At 35.0% G+C, this 21,214-nt stretch overlaps 1 protein-coding gene across 1 annotated transcript in view; it reads right to left on the minus strand.

The window, feature by feature from the left end:
* The window catches only part of CLSTN2 (calsyntenin 2), a 396,925-nt gene that overhangs the window by 215,438 nt on the left and 160,273 nt on the right, over positions 1-21,214 (minus strand). The window contains exon 2 of the mRNA XM_042796569.1: positions 19,406-19,528. Coding sequence (XP_042652503.1) covers positions 19,406-19,528 — 123 coding nt within the window. The remainder of the gene's footprint in view (positions 1-19,405; positions 19,529-21,214) is intronic.

Consider the following 21,214-nt stretch of genomic DNA (forward strand, 5'->3'; position numbering starts at 1 on the left):
CTGCAACACAAAAAGGGATATGCAAAAGAAAAAAAAAATTCAAATGAATGTTGGAATATGAAAGAAGAAGGATTGCATACATAACTGTGAATATAAGTACAAGGAACATGAAAGACAGTAGTTCTATTAAAAAGTCATTTATTTCAATAGATTCTTATGTGTGTGTTGATGGTCACCAAATAATGAATGGTAATCAAACTGCCCAAAATCTGTGTCAGAGGAAAGAATTTTCATTTCCCAAGTCCTCTGGGCTCTATTTCATTTAAAGAACAATTACACACACATATCCTGGGTTAAAGAGGTAATTACAAGAATTTATAATTCTTAGATAAGAACAAGATAAAATGAGTATATGGGAAAACTGGCTGACAAGTGAGGTGGAAATACAAGCTAGTAGATCACAGCCTTTCCTAGTCAATTCCAGTTTTTGTTGACAGATGATAGAAGAGAGGGAAGGCTCCTCTTTCACTCCTTTTTTAAGTCTTTTCCATTGTCATCAGGAAAACAGCATGGAACGGCTTGAGTGCAGATTACTGAAATATTAATTCTTATGCCCTAGTTTTGTGCTCTGTACAGCCTCCTAAAGTGTGAGAAGTTACTTATTTTGGCTGCCTTATAAAAAATTGATCAATTCTGATCACTGCTAACTTCTTAAAAAGCCTGTTTTTACTAAAGTGTAAACTTAAAAGCCAGCACAACAAAGCAGATTTGGTGAATTCAAAAAGCAGAAAAGCGCGGTGAAATATCACAAACAAAACATAGTTTTCAATAAATTATACTGAATAATAGCTGTTCATTCTTTCAGTGCAAAAGAGTATTAAGTCTGAAAATTTCACACAAGACAAAGACTAACTCTGAATAAATGTTATAACTGTAACATTCACAAAACTACCTGAAACGTGCAGCAATTATTTTCTTTTGTGTATTCTGGCTTCTGTTTCATAGAGTTTACCTACTGACTTATCAATCTCAAAAAATAATTATAAGTTAAGATCAGTACAGTTTATCTCAGCACCTTAAATTACTTCCCATTAGTTTTTGGAATAACAATGACTCAGTTTTCACTTTTTTATCCAAAGCTAATTTTTCATTCTTACATCTGTTTTCACTTCTGAAGTCTGGATTTTTGCATCTATCATAGGAATAGTGTTCAAAACCTCACATTGTTATAATAAAATATTGCCAAATTATTTATTAAAAAGTTGTTATTATTTATTTATGATTTAGATTTGTAATCTGAAGTCAGTATGTTCTATGATTAAGAGTCATTTTTGAGGCTGAGCATAAGACCTAACTTCAGCTTCAGTAAATCAATTTCAAAAAATAGCTTAGGAAATAGTATCTTATTTTAAACAAAGTATCTGTACATCAGTCTCTTATTCTGGATCACAGACTAATTAATACAGATAATGTACTGTGGGTAAAACATTAGTGATAATTCACACTAAGTTAAATGACAAAGAAAACTTAACTATTACAACATTAACTTCATGATGTGTTGTCCTTCTAGAAGGCATTTGTTAAGAACCCTAAAATGTACACAGCTTATGGCTCCAGATGCTTCACTTAGTTATCCAATGTCTTTGACCTACTGTTATTTCAAACCTTAACAAAGCTTCATATGGTGAGTCAGTTTAAAATACATCAAAGAAATTAAAACATCACCATATTTTAAGATAGTCCATAGCTTTCTGGCTTATTAACAGTTTTTTTTCACAATCTTTAAAAAAATTTTCAGTGTTATTAATTAGATTTCTTACTCTAAAAATTCTCCTGCTGTTTTGAGAAATCAAGTCTTTTTTCATTTTTCAGTTCTTAGGAAGTTAAGCCATCACCTCTACATCTGCACAGTTACAGCATTAGGATAGACATACATGGAATTGTACATCCCCTGGCAATTTATGCCCTCTCTTCTATGAAGGTATCATGATACTGAAATAAAAACTCAAGAATCAGCATGAGGGGGTTTATTTCTATATCTAATTCTGTTCAGTGAAGCCACAGTCATAGGCAGGAAAGGTTCTAACTTCTACCCATACGTCAGAATACAGCAAGCAAAGAGATTACACGGAGACTCTAGGAGAAAGTTACAATTTTTCTGCTGTGCTTTCATATGCATTATAAAAGCACACTTCTCAGTAAACAGCAGGCACTGTCTTCTACTTAAATCTTGCTGACTGAAGCATAAGACTATTTCATTTTCAGTACATCAGGTGAGTGTTGAGTGTTCCACCCCATACTCGACAGCCTTTGGCTTCTCCACTGACTGCCATATGTGGTATATCCTACAGCAGCACACCCCTACAGGGACTGGACCAAGATCTACTATGTATTTTGTAAAGGTCATTGAAAAGCTGACAGATGGCAACAGCTGGGCCAAATTTGATTCAAAGAGACACTTTTTAATCAAAAATTTTATACAAAGCTTATGGGGCTTTTCATTGCATATTATTTCTTTTTTCATTGCATCTGATTTCCATTGCCTTTTATGATGCTGTTCCTAGTACGCAGTTCCCACACACCTGCCAGTTTCCCCAGAAAAGGACAGCACTGGGCTAGCGTAAGTGGGCAGCCAGCCATGGAAGTCAACAGAGATGCATAATTTTCCCCTTTGGCCTACATATACTTTTAGTGAAACACTGCAGGAGTGAAGCACTGGGAGAAGAGTTCATACAGAAAATATGGTCCCTCAGCTCTGGTGAAGTTGCCAGCTGTGATGTAGAAGTTTTGCTATCCTAAATAAAGAGTCCTAGTCCAAAAGCATCTAGAAGTTGATGTTAAATTACTGTCATCCTTTCAATTATAGCACGCTTATTAATTATAGTGTTATATTTAATTTCTGAACTCTGCATTCCATATAGAACCCACCATTAGCCGTTCCTGTCTTCATTCATAACTTTTTCATTAGCACACCTGGAACCTCTCCAAGGCAAGCACCTCAGTCAGGAGTTGAAGTCATGTCAGAAATACCTATTAAATTCGTCACATGAACTAACAAATCAATCAAGTACAGTGTGCCTTTCAAATATTTTCTTTTTAGCAGCTGGTTAAAAAGGGATCCACCTGACTTTACAACAACAAAACATGCTAAGCGTGAAATAATGTGGTTACTAGTTAAATCCATTGCTGCAGAATAAAAGTCACTTAAATTTCTTTGTAATATAGCAGGAATGAGTTAATTTAAATTTAAATCAAGCATTTGAAATGTAATTATTTTAATAATTTTTAAATTAATTAAATTTTAATTAAAATATAGCTTTCATATGGATGTGAATGGTAATTGTTCTCATTCATTAATCCAAAATATTTTTCCTGTTGTTTAAAAGCTAATTTTAAAAAGCAACTAAACCATGGTACATTAGGATTTTTTAAAATCATGGAAAAATCAGAATTTTAAAAATTCAATTCCCTCACATTTTCAAAGATATTATCTGTCAGTAGCTGTATCACCATGCAAACTGCACACCAATAAACTGGAATCACATTCAGTCAAGGAACTAAAACCTAATAATTTTGCAGAAATAGTTATTTTTCTCTTAATCTTTATATTATTTTCTAGTGTTAATACGCAAGACAATGCTAAAACTCAGGGAAACTGACCTGTGATGTGAATTACTTCATTACAAAAATAGTGTAATACAAGCGTTTGTGTGAATACAAAATGTGTAGACAGGTTAATTTTGTCCAAAAGATGCTATTATACAACAGAAGTTTATAAATATTGTGCATCATGTCTAGAACATACCTACCTAAATTTTATCTATTCATAACTTCATGCGTTTCCAGTAACAACAGAATGTTGCAAGTTCAGAGTCATGGAAGGGCATGAAAATACAAACCAATTTACAATCCATTAGACTGAAACAAGACACTGGGAGTGAGGGGTGGTTTGAGAGCCAGAGAGAGAGAGAGAGAGAGAGAGAGAGAGCGAGCAACTATTCGAAGAAAAGGATTAGGGCATCAAAAAGATGACTGAAGCTGCAGAGATGGTACTGATTAGAGATTTCACATCATTTACACCCACTAGAATGGACTCCTAAATTAAACTCTGCTGAGCCAATTAGCTGGGCAGCTCCAGCGTTTGCCAAGGCAGCAGGAGCAGGTGACAGTGAGGGCTCTGTAGCACCACTGAGGTGGCAAAGTGTGTAATACTGCAAAAGACAAACATGAATGATACATGTAGTTTTCTCAAAAAATTCTGGTCTCCTCTTATGATGAAGGTGGCAACAAAACTCAAAGAAGCTAAAATTGTCTCCACTGGGAGCAGAATTAAGACAGCACAGAGCACTTCACAAAAGCCTCTTGGCTTGTACTCAGCAAGCAGTTCCCTGCCTGAAAGATGGCTGTGCTGTGAGTGCAGGGTATCATTCCTGAGTCAACCTCCCACTTCCTTGTTTTACCAGTTTATAATAAATTCTTCTGGTTTAGCAAAGCTTTAGGCTATGTTATTTCTCATGCAGTAATATTGCAGAGGATAGGTTACCATATTTACTTTGAATACATAATTATCCCTCACACTTAATATAAAATGACTTGGTAATAAGAATTGTGATGTACAGAAAACTTCTGTGGATGTTTCATTCTCACTCTTACACACCGCACAAAACATTTTTGTGTCTATTTGTCTTGCAGAAGAGCCTTTCAGAGAAATCAACTGAATACTTCTAATGCGAATAGCAACTGACTCAAAGTAGGAAAAATATATATTTGTGCTTAAAATTTGTGTCTGTTCCTGATTAATTAAGCATTTCCTAGGCATTTCTAAAACCCTGTTTGGCTTTTATAGATTTTTATTAAAACCTAATTAAATGTTCCATGCATGTTAATTAAATAAAACATAGACAGAACTACAAGGAAAAAAAAATTTTAAGAGCCAAATATAACCAAACTGTAACTCAGAATAATCTGATCCATTGCCAAGGATAGTCTAGCTGATACAGATCTTTCTGAGAACACAAGCAGGCTTGCTGTAACCCTACTGTCTTTCATTTCTTTCTAATGGCACGGCATTAATGCTATGTTTTACTTACTCAGAATGACAATGATATATAATACAGAAACATATAAGTGACTAACTGGATAAGTAGCTTTATTCTAGATTGCTGTTCACTACAGGGTAAATAGGGATATTTGCACACTACAATGAGCTAATTACTGGCACTAAACAAACTGTAAAGAAAAATCTCCATCTAGTTTCCTTGAAGACCAAACAAGAACCATATGGAAGAGAGCTGAGGATTTTGATCAGCAGGGACCTAGTCTTAAATAGAATAGAATAAATCCTTTTTGCAATGACATACTTAAGTGCTACAGATTTAAGCAAGGAACACAGAAAGTCAAAAGAACATTTGACAACTTGGTAGTATGGCAATAATCTATCAAATACAAGAGAATTGCCACATCAGTATCAATTGTGAACAACGAACAATTTTTCTCCTGTAGCTTAAAGTATTCTGAAAGCAATTTAATTTTAAATCCCCTTTTTTTTTTTTTTTTTGACCCCAATCTTCTTCCTTCTCTATGCAAATTATCTTAACAATTTCATGTAGGTAGATAGCAGTAGCTAGTCCATGAAAGCATGTAAACTACAGTCAAATAAATTCCCAATGTCTCCATATCCAAAGCATATCTTCTCTCAATCCAATCCACTTGCTTCTGAAAACAGTGGTGAGTATTCAGAACATTCAATTTTACGTAGCTTACCACAGAAGCTCTCTACCTTTGCCACCTAGTCCATGGAGCTGTTTCCATGGCCCCATTGCCCAAAGACTGGTTAAGTTCTAAACCGTGAACTGTCTACACTGCCTTTCAATCTGAGAAGCAAGAGTCATCCTGACATCAGGAAACATTTAAAATAATATAAAGACTTGATCTATTCAATACAGAAGTGTCAGGCTTCACTTATACACGGAGTGGTTGTTTCCAAATCACTGAACAGAATTCCTATGCGCTAGCCTAGTGTCACTGGCAAAGAACCCAATCAGTAAAGATGCTAAGAGATTCTCCAGATATGCAGAATAAGGTTAGGTATTTCTAACTGTGCCATTCTTTTGGTTTGGGATTGTTTTTTCAGTTAAAAATATATTAGATTTGGTACTAAATTAATATCCTTAGCCAACATACAGTTTTATATCCTTTTGGAACTTTGACACAAATCACTTGGGAAGGTATCTTAAGTGTTATGGCATAATTGTACAATTTTAGATGGTATTTTTAACCATTAACGCAGACCAATGGACACAAATGACATTTGGCTGTCGCTGCAATACAAGTATGACAACTTTCAGAAGAAAGGCTTGTACTATTTAACATGGGACCAAGAATAAAGGAGTATCCTCATCTTTCTTCAGAGTAATGTATTACTGCACGTGTAAATATAAGCAGTTATTTTCATGCATTTTATATAATAACTGTACAGCAGTAATTATTAAGTTATTTCATTGTCTGTGTTTCCATTAGTTCCATAGCATCATTCCTGAAGTTCATTCATAGCTCTCCATAATTTTTCAGATTAAACAGATAATAAAAATGAGTAATAGTGAGAACTTGGTATAAGATTATTACTCACAATGAGTCAACAAAATCTATCCAGATCTCTGCAACTTCTCTTTTTTAAACATCCAAGTATTTATAAACACAGTTATACAAAAAATAACTCTGAAAGCCTAGACTGGTCATATAATAAAAGAAGCTTATGGTAGATCAAAGAAAAAAACAGAGGAAGTTTTCAGCAACCTTTGAAGATATTTAACCTAAAAGCCCCGACCATGAGTAGTTGTGGAATGTGTAGAACACAGTAAATATTGTGTTCAGTGAAAAATGCAATTTTAGAGTAGTCAACACTGTTCACACATTTTTTCAAACCTGGCAAGCACTTTTGGACTAGAAGGTTCTACACCTTTAGTTTGTTTATGGATTAAACTTTAATTTAAAGTAAATAAAAAAGTTATCCAAGTCATTAATAAGGAGGAAATGTCAGCATAACACAGTGAGTGTAATTAGATCAAATAAAATGTTTTCTTCAACCCACGTACTCAAAATATGACTCACTTCCCTAAAGAAAAGAGCAAGTATGAAGTTAGTGTGAACAACTTTGGGAACTAGAATCTTATGACTGAAGTGAAAAGCTTCATTTTTTTTCTTCTGCTTTTAATTGCAAAAGATAAAAAGTAATAAATCAAGTTACAGTCCCAGCAGTAAGATTATCAAGGTTGTTTGAGGTTTTTTGTTTGGTTTGGGGGTTTGAGTTTGGTGGGTGTTTTTTAAACTTCTGTTCTTCTGTCACTTAATCTTTGATAATATCTGAAGATTAAAGGAATATAAAAAAAACAGAAGGGACACTATGTGCAGTAAAAAGTCCATTATATCTGGTAATACAATTTTTCTTTTAAAAATCTGTTTAAAAATAAAAGTAAATTAATATATTGCAATTAACCTGAAACAAAGACAGATGTCAAACAGCATGACAAACCTGAATCCCTACTGGCCTCTTTCACAACCTCTCCTCCAAAAATTTACTTACAACAAGAATTAACCAGAAAATTAAGTCCTACTAAGAGACAAAGTCCCCAAATGAATTGAGGACAGACAACATATCTTCTTCTTAAAGTGGTATTCAACTACTTATTTAAAGACTGCATTTTAATTATTTTAGCATGTCTAACTGTATTAATAGAATATATCATAAGCTGTCATATTAAAAAAAATACTGAGAGGTCTGATATTAGCATCTACTTACTTTTGATATACTCTCTAAAAAACCACTGAGAATGACAAATAAAAAGGTACTTACCTGATACATGCTGTCACAGTTCACAAGAGACATGTGGCCCTTCATGACTATTACGTGATTACAGTCAACACAGAACTGATATACAAGATAATACAATTTGGATATGAACCACTGCCAAGGTGTTCACACAAGACAATCTAGCCATTCTGTCATAAGAGCGAACTGTAAGAGTCAGTCTGCTGTCAACTACCTTCAATGTACTTCTGAATTTTATATGAGCACAAGACACATAAAGAGCATTTATGGCTCAGCAGTCATTTGAAGTTAAACAGTTGGCATTAGAAATTCTTATTTATAACTAATATTTTGTAGACCTTCAGTTTTGTGTGTATTCTACATAGCCATAGTAGTTAACAGTGAAAAGAACAGTTTATATAAAAAGCTCCACATCCTTTTAAAGAGTAATATATTTTGAAATAAAAGTATCACTCCAATACAAAAAGGAAGGCTTACACTAAACAATGAAGCCTGTTCTCATCTCTGACTCAGCTGAGAAGAAATATGCAGATAAACATTGCTAGCTCAATTCAGACAGGTAACTGCTATGGAGAACCTCTGTTTCTTTTCTCTTACCAAGTGGCCTTGTCATTGCTAACACAGGTACCCTCTTCAAATCCAAAGCAAGCAAGCACACTATCTTTCTGATACAGGATTAAATTAAGCTCATGTGTGCTCCCACTCACCACCTCTTCAGCAATTTAATTTCTGAAAGAAACATCCAAACATCATAAAATCACAGGATCATAGGACAATTCAGGCTGGAGGGGACCTCAGAAGTTCTCTGGGCCAATGTCCTGCTCAAAGCAGGGGCAGATATGAATTCAAGTTACTCAGGGCTCTATTCAGCTGTGTCTGGATAACCTCTAAGGACAGAGGTGTTTCAGCCCATCTAAACATCCTGGTCCAATCTTTGACTGTTTTGGTGAAAAAGTTCTGCCTTATGTTCAGTCTAAACCTCTCATTTTAATTCCTATCTGTTGTCTCTCCTCCTCCCACCATGAAGAACCAGGCTCCATCTTCTCAATGTCCTCCTCATAGGCACCGAGGGGCTACTGCTTTGTTCCCCCTAAACTGTCTAGTCAACTGTCTATTCTGGGCTGAACATGCCCAGTTCCCTCAGTTTCTCTTTATGGGCAAGTGCTGTACCCCCTGACCAGTCTCACTATGATGACTTTATATAAAAGCAGGCCCATTTGTTTCTGTGGATTAAAGTTTAGGTTCTATTTTGCAAATTATGGCCATAAATTGACTTTCATTTTGTCTCTGTTCCTTGAATTTCATGTTTTACTACATTTGCACAGTACAGTTACAGAATTGATTTCATTTGGGGAAGGTGCAATAAACAGAAAAGCCTACAAAGAAACAAACCCTCAAAATACAAAAATAGGAAAAGAGAAAAGTACGTCTCACCTCAAGAGTCTAGTTATCTACCATATTTTACCCACAAAGGCCAACTACCTGAATGAAATGAGTATACATTTTGTGTAGTAGAATACATAATGAGAGAAGAATTTATTTTTGTTTTCTAAACTTACTTGAACTGGTTTTTACACAGACAGTAAATGCAAGATGCAACAGCACAAAAAATAATAAGAGGCTAATCATTTAGGAAAAAAAGACAGTTTACGCCTCCTACCTACCAAGCTCCTTCTGATGCCCAGTGCATGAAGAGGAAAGGTGACTGTGTAACAGCCTAAATAAGGATTCTGACAACTGAACATATCAGATATACTTGGCTATGTCTGGTATTTCCACATGCTATAGCTACATCAAAGTCATCCAGCGTCTCTGGATTAGAAGATACCTGAAAATGTAGGCAATTAATTTTTTTCAAGTCCCTCAAAGACTGCTACAACAAAATTCCAGTGGAATGAAAGCCCAGCAAAACCTGTATGTTATATTAGCCCTTTGTTCTCAATATGTCTCCTTAGAAAACCCAGGAAATTATTACAATATTTCTCTTAACCTCTTGCTGCCTCACAGTATTCTCAGTGGGATCAGTACCATACACAACATCCCAGTGACATTTCTCTATGCATGTAATTTGATTAAGAAAACACTCGGTACTTTACATCATGTGTTGTGTATTCATAATAAATAATTGGATAATTTACCTCTTGATATTAAATCTATAATGGCCAAGAACAAATATAGATCTATTCAATGGCAAGTGTATCTAGCTTATTTCACATTTTTAGTAAAAAAACAGGACACATTTAGTTTCTTATTCACACAACAGAACACCAAGACTAAACACTCATTAAATTGTTTTTTAATTTTGAGATATAACAACCTTAAGCATGTCTACACAATGCCTCAACAGTCTTCTATCTTTTTGTAAGAACACATTTCCTGCCCTCTTTTCACCTCTCCACTATTTGCCAATATTTTCACTTTGTGACTTCTCTTCACGTAACAAATCTTCCTTACAGGATGGGAGCTCATGTGACAGCCATAGGGACAGAGCCGTGTAACCATATTGATGTATATCTCCAGCAGGATCATTAGCTCAGGTTCAACATCCACACTAATCGAATTGCTGCATGTACTAGAAACATATTACATACTATACCATAAACAAGTATGGAGCAGAAAATAGTAACAGCTGAGAACAGAAAATCCTCCTTGTGCTTGGTGTTCACAAGGAGACTGTGTTCAGTGCTGCACAGTCATTGAGATAAAAGCACTTACATTTTTTTTTTTAATAGTCTAAACACACAGAAAAAAGGACAGTGGAAGAAACACTAGGCCAAGAGAACAAATTGGTTTGATCCATTTCAAACAGACAAAAGCAGGATAATTGAGTAGAAAATTGATGCCCTTAACCACCTGTCCAGAGTTTGAATTCTTTATATTCTCCTTCTCCTTTTTGCTTCACAAAAGTACTATCACATGTATTTTTTAGGCTGCCCTGGAAAGCAAATAAAGCAACAGAACTTACAGGCTACTGGGAGATTTTATTCTAGTCCAGAAAAATAACTTTTTTTCAGCTGCAAGTGGAAAGCAGCAGGCTTAAAGGAAAGTGGAGTTTATGAACTATAATTTCCATAATACAATTGCTGACCAATAAGCAAAAGCAACTCTACAGATTAAATAATTACTTATTTAAGCTGTTCTTTTAAAATGCTTTTAATATTTAGAAACTATTTTAAGCAAACAATATGTCCCTGCTGCCTTAGACTAACTCAGGTAGTTTCATTCTGAGGAATAAATTTAACATGGTATTTTCCCAACTAATTTAACCTATTGGTTTTATTTTTAAAGCAAACTGGAATCCTGTAGTTATAATTTTGTTGCAGTAAACTTCTAAGTGGTGAAAATTCCAAGTCCACTTTTTATGTTACTAACACTTAATTATATTATAAATGATTTTTCTAAGTCTGCATAAATAACACTTCATGCCTTTACAAGTGATTTTTTAAAAAAATATTTAATATATTTAAATAATTACATCTGGTTAAGAAAAAGAGTTTATGATTCCTAAATTACTGCATTTTATTTCATTGGGTTTTTATACTTGATTCTGGATTCAGTTCAAATGAAACAATTGCTTTCCAGAATGGTCAGTGACTCCATAATGCATTTCTGTTTTTCACAACAATTAGGATCTTACAGGTAAAGCTGAAGGTTTTTAGTAGACTAGCAGGAAGGCCCAAGAAAACCACGTCTCTCAGTTTCCCCTGTAACGGGCAGGGCTGCTGGGTAAAAATAATTCCCACAACACAATTAATTTGAATTTGGCACACATCTTTGCTTCTTTGAATAGAGCAATTCTATACACCGGTGTTTTCTTTTTTTGTAGAAAGCTTTGTTTTATTGGATTATCTATCACCAGCCCTAGATCTGATGATAAAAACATTAACATGCTGTTAAAGTTTGGGTTTTTTTTTGTTAAATGTGATGGTATTCATACAATAAGGCTTCATCAGTTTCAAAGAAGGCGTGTGGCAAAATCTACATCCATAGCCAGAGCATAATAGCAACTACCAATTTTGGGACCTACAGGCTTAGCAATTCCAGTACTTCCCATTTAGGTTTATCTCTAGTGTCCTGCACAGCCAAGAAGTTTAACAGCTATTTTCCTGGCAACTTTGGTTATAACCTGTTTTAATTAAACAGTTTTTTAATTAAGTAGTCATTTAGTATGATACTTTAGCATAACAAAATAACATTCTGTCCCAGTCCTCATGTATATTTGCATATCCATAGTAATATCCTGCCCTAATTTTCTAAAGATCTAGCCTTATTTATAAGAAAACTATTCAAAAGAGTTCCAATTTATTTAACATCAATATTTTCCATAAGTAGTCTAAAAGCCCAAATTAATATCATCAAACCATAATTAGTTAGTTAGTTTGTTTACTTCTTTCTGGCTTTGAGTAATTTAGCATATTTAGGTGTAATAAAGTTTATCTCAATGTTCCCATTCATTACTGGTTTTGTCTGCCAGAAGCAACTTGCATTCACTGTCCATGCATTAAAGTCTAATTTTCGTAACCATTTACTCCTGCAATAACACACCACTCAACAGGTACTAAAAGCTCTATTAGAACAGTCTGAACAGTTCTGGAACCTTTAGTCTTCTTGCAAGACATTAATGTTGCCTACTTTTATTAAGCTACTGTCAAAATGACTAAGAAAGGCAAACTTAACTGGCAAAAACTTCAAGAACAGAGAAAACCCCAAACAAATAACAAAACAAAAAAACCTATAACCCCTAATATCTCAACTTCAGGGACTAGACAACAGAGGTTACTGTCAGAGTGAATTTTTGGGGGCACTCTTAATCTGAAGCCTGAGCACTTACCCACTAACTTTACTGGACAACAAGCAGCATTCCTTAGGCCAAAACCAGCATCTCTAGAATCGATTGTGCTATTCCAAGTTTTTTATTCTACCTTAGATTATGATCTCCATGAAGAGATTATTTTTTTTTTTTTGCTTTTAAAGGCTATAGATTTAATTAAGCAAGCTACATTAATACATGTAAACTTCAAAAATAGAGATCTAAAAAATCAGTAGGTGATTTGTTACAAACAACTGAAATACTCCATGGTTGCACTTACAGGTCAGGTTTTTTGATCATGCCTCATTTTCACAGTGATATATTTAACACCCATGAAATCTGGGCATCATAAACTCACAGCGTGTTTTAAATATGGCTGACAGTGAGTTAAAAACAGTAATATCCAGCATCGCAATTTGAAAAATAATTTCCATATTTTTAATTTAGTACCAAAACCATTGTTTCTGTTATTAATGTCACTGCTTATCAATAAAACAAACTAACCAGAAGACTAAACAGCTTCACAGTTTGAAGCAAGAAATGGGATTTTGTGTTCAGTCCCTGGGTGTAAGTGGACTGACAACTACTGGGTTTGCTGTGGCGAAGCTGAGAATACACATTCCTCTAAACTGCTAAAATAACAAAGATGATTTGGAAGAGAGTTTGTGGATGCAGCTTGTAGTTCAGTGAATATTCAGACATGATTCTTGGCTGGTTTTATTGTCTCCTTCCCCTTTACAGTGCTTTTAGCGCAGCTAAATGTAGGCAGAGACTGGGACTCCGTCTGCAAGGGAAGTCAGATTTGCAGCTGCTTCAGAGATAAGAGAGTACCTGTCTGTGTGGAGTCAGGAAGACACACATCTGGACTTTTTAAAAAAGGGTATCTGTAAATCTATCAAGAGCATAGAGGCATCTTAAGACTTAATGGGCCCAACTCACTGTGGTAAAATTATCCAGTTTAAACTGGGTGCTACACATTACACTCAAATGCAAATGTACCAGCCTAATAATGGTGACACAGTGAAGAGTTAGGTTCTTCACTTCCAAGGTGAAAAAGACTTTCATCATCTCATTGTTCTGGAAGTCACCTCCTATTTCTCTGCTTCATTTCTATATCAGTAACACGGATAGGCGAAGCCCCCCCTTACCCCTGTGCTGTTTAAGATGCTAACAGTGCTCTTAGGGAGTAACATAAAAGGCTGTTGCTGCAAAAAAGAATAGGAATAACCTGCTCTGCCTAGCCACAGTGGATAGGACAAAAACTAATGGACTATAATTGCAGTACAGAAAGTTCAGGTTAAGCATCATGAAAAACAGTAAGTATGGTGAAGAGTGGAACAGATTCCCCAGGGAAGCTGTTGCATCTCTGTCACTATAGAACTTTAAGATTGGAACAGAAAACTATTTATCAGGAGTGACACAGGCGTAATGGGTCCTGCCTTGGGCAGGAGGGTGGACTGGAGACATCCTGAAGTTCCTTTCAGATCCTTTTCTGCACAACATTGCTGATGAAACAGAGTTGCTGTTATTAAAATGTAGACAGATGTCCCTTCCGAATCATCTTCCAAAATCCTACAGCATTTTGTGAGGGCTTCTTGCTATCACAGAAACAGAATATTGTCAAACTGATTCAGTTGGACTCACCTTGTTTCTAGCCAAATCACTTCTATGCCTGAAAGCCAAGTCCTTAAAGTGATTTCCAGCCTCATAACCAGTGTGTGATGGCTGACTGTTCTATGGCTGACCCTGCAGGCTGGTGCGAGTCTAATTAAAGTTACATTCCTTCTTTTGGGTGGATTTTACTATATCGTTTTAAAGAGAGATTCCTCCAATGGATTTCCCCAAATTAGATAATAGCAGCCCATACTGCACCTACACAATACTGTTTGAAGAGAAGGATGGAAGGCATAACCTATTTCTACAGGACTTAGAGTTTCTTCATATTTTGGGGGGGTTTGGTTGATGTTTTTTTGTTTGCCTGTTTGTCTGTGATATCCTGAAAAAGGCTCCAAGCTGCAATGGTGAATTTAATTATTTTAAAGGTCAGTTGTATCTCAACACCAGTGTGTGAAAATCCCTTTCAGATCAGGAATAGAAAAGCTGAAGTTTGGAAAAATACTACTTCTCACACTTAACCATTTGTGATGGTATTTTCAAGCTTTCCTTTGAAACAAGAGGTCTGAAAAATATGCCTGCGTGAAAAGGAGAAAGTGAATATGCTCATACTGTGATAACTTTAAGAACCATGATTTTACATATACTCCAATTATTGCACATTTCACAATAAATACATGAGATAGAGACACCAAAGACCATTCATTGCAATCTTGTGAAAGTCTTTATGCTCCGGTTATGAAATAGGCCGATCACATTTGACAGCCAGTATTTTCACAAGCACCTTTAGTCTTGTTAGTCTCTCATTAGTCCTCTCTGGAAACACAGACTTTTTGAGAGGGTAACTGCACAGAAGATTCCTTTTTCTCCTGTCATCGCCCTTGATTTTAAACATTAGACAGAGGTGAGAAAAAAAGTGCAGATTATAGTCATTTTCTCTTGTGACCACTCCATGAATATGGCTTTGATGTGCACCATAATGTGTGTAATACTAGAAGAGGTTGACAAGACAGTTAATAAAATACATACCTTAGCAGCCATGCAGAGGAAAAAAGGCACAGGTATTAGGAACAATGTCAAAGTTAATACTAAAGTTTCCAGAAGAGAAAACAAATACTGTTTATAGTTTAGAGTAGGTCTATGCCACAACTAACATTTAAACTAAAAAAATGAGAACATGAGAAGGGGTATAAGAAAAAAACCCAAAGCACTGAGGGCACATAAGAATCACTGATGAATACCAAATGTGTCTTTAATAGCTTAGCTCTGGTTTTGTGCTTAGTAACAAAGTAGTTATTAGGTGACAGATTATTTGCTCAGGTGAAAAATATGAAATGCATGAACTACCTGTGCACCAGGGCAACTGACAGGAGCAAGGTCATCTGTATGCCACTCAAAGCATCCCTGGTAATACACAGCTCGGAGCTGAAAAACCTGCACCACTTCCAAGCTCCTCTTGTTGCACTTAGAGCTTTTACCGGGAGTGGTGCAAACAGCCCTTCCTGGTTCCTTTAAACAAGGGCCATACAGCAGACCCATGCTTTTCTGAATAGATAGAACAGCACATTCTCATTATCTGCTGGTATCTCCTACTAGTAGTGCACATCTTGTCACCATTATAATCCTAGTGACCACAGTGCAAGTCTATCTATAGATACCGCAGACCTCAACATTAACCTTGTTTTATGAAAAATAGTGTAGACAATTTGGAGACAACAATTCAGTGAGGTTTATAGTCTCCAACGCATGGCCCCAGCATACTCATTTTGACACGACGTACTTTCTGGCCTGACACTACTACAGCTCTTTCTGAAGCTCTCCTTGCCTTGGCCATAAACATAAGCACTACCTAACCTTATTTCCACAAGTTAAGCACAGTTTCAAAAGGACTACACCTTCACTAGCAAGATACAGAAATACATGTATGAAATAAATTTGCATGTCACCTACCATGCCCTGTCATCCGTTTCAGTGATAAACCCTGTAAAATTTCCTCAGTCTGTCACTGATGGAAGACGAGCACATAAAGAGGAAGAAATTAAGTAGAAAGATTATACTGTTCACATAACATCTAGCTATTTAGTTATAGAGGCATTTTCTAGGAACATCAACCTGGTGGTTAACTTGAAAATTTTCTTTCTGCTGTTAGTTCTATTTTGTTTCCGTGAGACTTATGCCCATATGAAAACTGAAAGGATACACAGCAGTTGGGTTGGGTCTTTTTTTGTCTGGTTTGGGGTTTAGTTTTTGGTTTGGTTTCTTGGAAGGGTTCTTCTGTTGTTTGGTTTTATTGCTTTTTTTAAAGTCAAATACACACTGATATTAAAAAAAAAAAAAAAAAAAGTCTATTTCTATAAGGTAGCACAAATGTTGATGGAACAGCCAACAATCTGCTGCTAAACTATTGCAGCAGCTGTAGTTCTAGAGGAAGAAAGTATGTACCCTTAGTCTTTATCTTGTTCAAGGCAATCTTAGTAGATATCTAAGCACCAGTCAGAAACTGCTTAGATATATTCTTTAATCTGGGCCCATTTAAACATGAAAGAAAATAAAAATCTTTCAAAAGACTATAAGCTTAATTCTTTTTTTACAATAGTTGGACAAAATACTGAAAATATTAATATGATGATGGGAAAGGAACTGTTGGAGGTCTGATTCTCTGGTACAATTGAAGACTGATACATTATTTTATACTATAAGTTTTCCACACTTGAGGAAAATGTGGCCATAGAAGAAATTCCACATTACAATACTATTAAATGTACAGCTACCGAATATTATTAATGTTTTAGCTGCATATGTTTTCAGTTTTCTCCACTAAATACATTACACAAATTGTACTTTCCAAAAAGATCTATAATAATATTATTTATATTATGAAGCCAAATACAATTACATTATATTAAAGTAGAAATTTAAAACAAAAATAAGAAGTTATTCCAATTTTAAAAGGCAAGAGCAAGAGTCTTTTAAAAAAATCACATAGAGGTTTTTTTGCAGCAAGTAGGGAATCCAGGCCCTTCCAAGGTAATTAGGAGCTCAATCGGTATTATAATGTTACATCTAGATTGCAGATTATGAGGCCAAACATACAATGTTATCTGGAAATGAACCATTAATATCAGGGAATACATACCAAGTGTTTTCCCTTCTAGACCCCATAAGACTTCTTAAACTGTAAATAATTCAAATCACTAAATGAAGAAACAAAATTAAAACTACTGTTGAATGTAACCTTTATCACAAAAGTCAGCCTGTCTGTGTAAATTCAGTATTTCAAAGGATGATTTTCTACAGAAAGAGTAAATCACTGATTCATGGAAAACATATCAATTGTCCCAGTGTAAAAACCAAAGAAAATGATCAGGTTAGCAAATCCCCAATCAGCAAAGATTTTATAAAAGTATCAGTGGAAACAACACGTGATTAACATTCCTGTAAGGATCCCAAGGGAATGCAAGTAAAAGAAGCAAATATGAGATGGAACAGTCATAGTAATAGAAAAATCCACCCAAAATGAAAAGAGCATCTTTTCACTAGAATAATCTTCATTCCTAAATAACCATACCTGAAAATTTCACAGATAGGTTTAGTTTAGCAAGGATCTCATCTAAGTTTACACTACTGTTTTCTACAAACATCTGGAAGAATTAGTTGCATATATACGTAAAATTTACCATTATAAGAAAAAAGTGTACTCAAATACATTACAGAGAGCTGTTTATCATTCAAAGTCTTAATCCACACTTTTCATTTCTTTTAATATATAGTTCCTACTTTTTTAATACACTAATCAAGAAATTTGGAAACAAGTACTTTTTCCTTTGCTTCAACAACTAGTAACTGAGTTAAAGACAGCTTCTCCTGACCATCTTTGTATGAAGTACACCTGCTCTGATTATAATTAGTATCTCCCACTTAGAGGCTGTCTACTTATATTTGAATGGACATTGATTATGCCTCCATTAGCAAGTAAATCAGTGCCATAGGAACTGATCAGCAGACAGACGTATTTCATGGTGAGGTTGCTGTATCCATACACATATGCTATTAGAGTCTTTTACCTCCAACTAAATTTAGCTGAGTCTTCTCCACTGAACATTCACTCACTGTGCATATAGAACTGTGGAAGAAAAATGTTCTGTGTATACCAAGAACTGTAGGGCACTATGAGTGACAAAACCAATCTGGATATTATAATGGGGTTCAATACATAAAAACCGTTTCTGAATCCCTGTTTTGCGGGTTATGAGTTTATGCTGGTATATACTTTGGGGGAAAATGGCTAATAACAATTCTTACATGATGCTGTAAAATGCTGTATGGGGCTAGTACTTTGACTTACTGCTTACTGGACATGACTGTATTCCACAAGAACAAGGATACTCATCTTCACTAGCTCCTCTCCTTATAAAAGATGAACATTCTTAACCAATATAATCTTTTTAACAACTGCATCTATTTAGGATCTTCAGTATAGCTATCAAGCCTTTATATTCTCTCTTTTCTTCAAAAAATATTTTTAATGAAACAGGGAATTTAAGAGAAAATTTGCTTGTCATGCAAAAGTACTATTTTCTGGATAAGGAACTCATAATATGACAGAATAAGTGTCAGGAAAAACGGACTCGATACAAGTAAAAACTTCTATATGACATACATCTACCACACATCAATCGGAGCAAAAATCTTCAAAACCTCCATTAAATTTTCTATCCAAGTCTTGACAATTATAAAGTACTAACACAGTAACATAAGATTCGAGCAACTTTAAATATCTGTCACTGAGTCTATCCATAGCCAGAGAATGGAATAGGAAGAGAGAAAGCAGGGGCTGTTATTACTAAACAGAATCAACTATATATTATTACTTCAGGCAATTGTAATGATTCATTTCTATAAAAGCAAATTCAAATTTAATTATATAATTATTCTGCTTTCATTTAAAAATATATTGACAGTGGAAGCCTGCTGTATTATGCTGTTTATAATCATTTCTGCCTCTCAACAAATGAGCAGACACATTCATTGTATAAGACACCTCGTTTCAAGGTCTATGGGCCAATGGTCAAGACCTGTGTACTCAGATACAGCCTCTAAACATGTCCTTCAGATTACATTATCTGTGCATCACAAATTCATTCCTTACAAATTCTAGTGACTTCATAATGTAATCCATACAATTAAATGCTGAAGTTAGTGTACACTCCTACCTGCAAAGGGAACAGGTGCATCTTTATCCAAAGCAACAAGGGGAGGATCCAAAATTACAGTGTCATTGTTTTCGGTTATGATTCCATGGTACGATGTCTCAATCCAGGGTTTGTGTTTGTTCACTAGAAAAGAAATAGTATGCCAAATTTATTTGATTTGTATCCTTAAAGAGTAATTATTTAACACATATTCAATATTAAAGTTATTACACAAAAGCCACTAACAAGATCCCGAAGTACTTTATAAACATTAAAATATTAAATCAAAATGATATGCACGTTGTACTGCAATTCACTGATGAGAAAATCAACACTTACAGACATCCCTCCAATTAAGACACCAAAACAAAAAGCCAATTTTCAAAATATTTTTAATGTGTTCCCAACTGTCAGACATAATCAGGGTCAGACACTTTTGAAGGAATTGCTTTCAGTTGCAAAACTCTGATGCAAGAGAAAGGACGTCCAGAGAAACACAACTCTTGTCAAGACACAAAGGTAATCAGAAGGGCAGGTGATAACATTGGACTTTTGGACAACTTCTTTTATATTTTTTGAAAAATATCCAAAATTACTTTTGTGTTCTATACATTGTAGACAAAATATAAACTTCTATATTTTATTCACTTAGATAAAGGCCACCACCTCTTTTCTGCCTAACCAGATTAAGTTATGCTTAAATGGGATCTAAAGTTTTTTCCCAAAAGTCTGTCCTTCAAATACAGCTATTGAACATAAGGATATCTGATCTTGAAGTACATAAGATCATCACACAGAAAGACACTTTTAAAATAGAGGATACACTATGTATTATCAGACTGTCTTATTCCTGAACCCTTTCAATGAGCATCCCTCTCACCAACCATCTCCTATGTACTGGACAGTATGAAGATGCATTTTCCCCTTCCTTTTTATTTTTTAAGAGGCTTAGCTTTGCTATGCTTATAAACAGCATTTTGCTCCTGCAGCCAAAGGAGTATCTACCATGTTTTCACCAAGTCCAGATGCAAGGTATTTTTCGTATGTCCTATTTAATTGTGTATATCAGATGCTGAAGAAAACATCTGTTGAGTTAACATAAATCACCTCAAAGATGGAGAATTGACATTTAAAGCAAAACCAAATTGAACCAGATGGGTGTATTTAAAATAACCTCACTATAAAAACAGTCAAAATCCACACACCCAACTCAAAATTCTTTCCTGCCTTGTCTTCTATAAAACCCCCAGACAAGAATGAGTTTCAAGTTCCTCCCACATAGTTTCTTCTATGTGAAGAAAGCAGTAATAAATACCAAGACAATAGAGGGGGGTCTGGCCACAGTGGAAGAGCTGGGCAATTAACAAATTCTTTTGTTCACTGGCTATTTGGAAAAAATCTAACAAATATATTTACACCAAACTGAAGTTCATTCTTTTTCCTCCTTGTTTCCTTGTTTAATCATTAGGAAATTGTGGACTTGGGAAGAATGAACTGAGGTGCTTTTAATGCTGAATTATTTTATAGTATAACCATTAATATGAGATCTTCGAGATAATTTATATGTTGAAATATATATTCTTTCAGAAGAAAGCATATTTATCTTCATAGTGGTTTTGCCCATTTTTGTAATAGCTAAGCAATGGGAAGATTAAACTGGGGATGTGTCAGGGAAAAGCAAAATGGAAAATGGGGAACTCAAATCTCTTCATCTTGTAATGACTATACAGCCAGAGGAGAGAGTGGGAAGTTTATGTAGTAGGATGAAGGCTAAAAGTCTTATTGATGGTGAAACATGAGAAGTAATGGATACAATTTCTTAGCTTTGTA

Source organism: Tyto alba, unplaced genomic scaffold, assembly GCF_018691265.1.
Source record: "Tyto alba isolate M040663 unplaced genomic scaffold, T.alba_DEE_v4.0 Super-Scaffold_10, whole genome shotgun sequence".
Classification (NCBI taxonomy): Eukaryota; Metazoa; Chordata; class Aves; order Strigiformes; family Tytonidae; genus Tyto; species Tyto alba.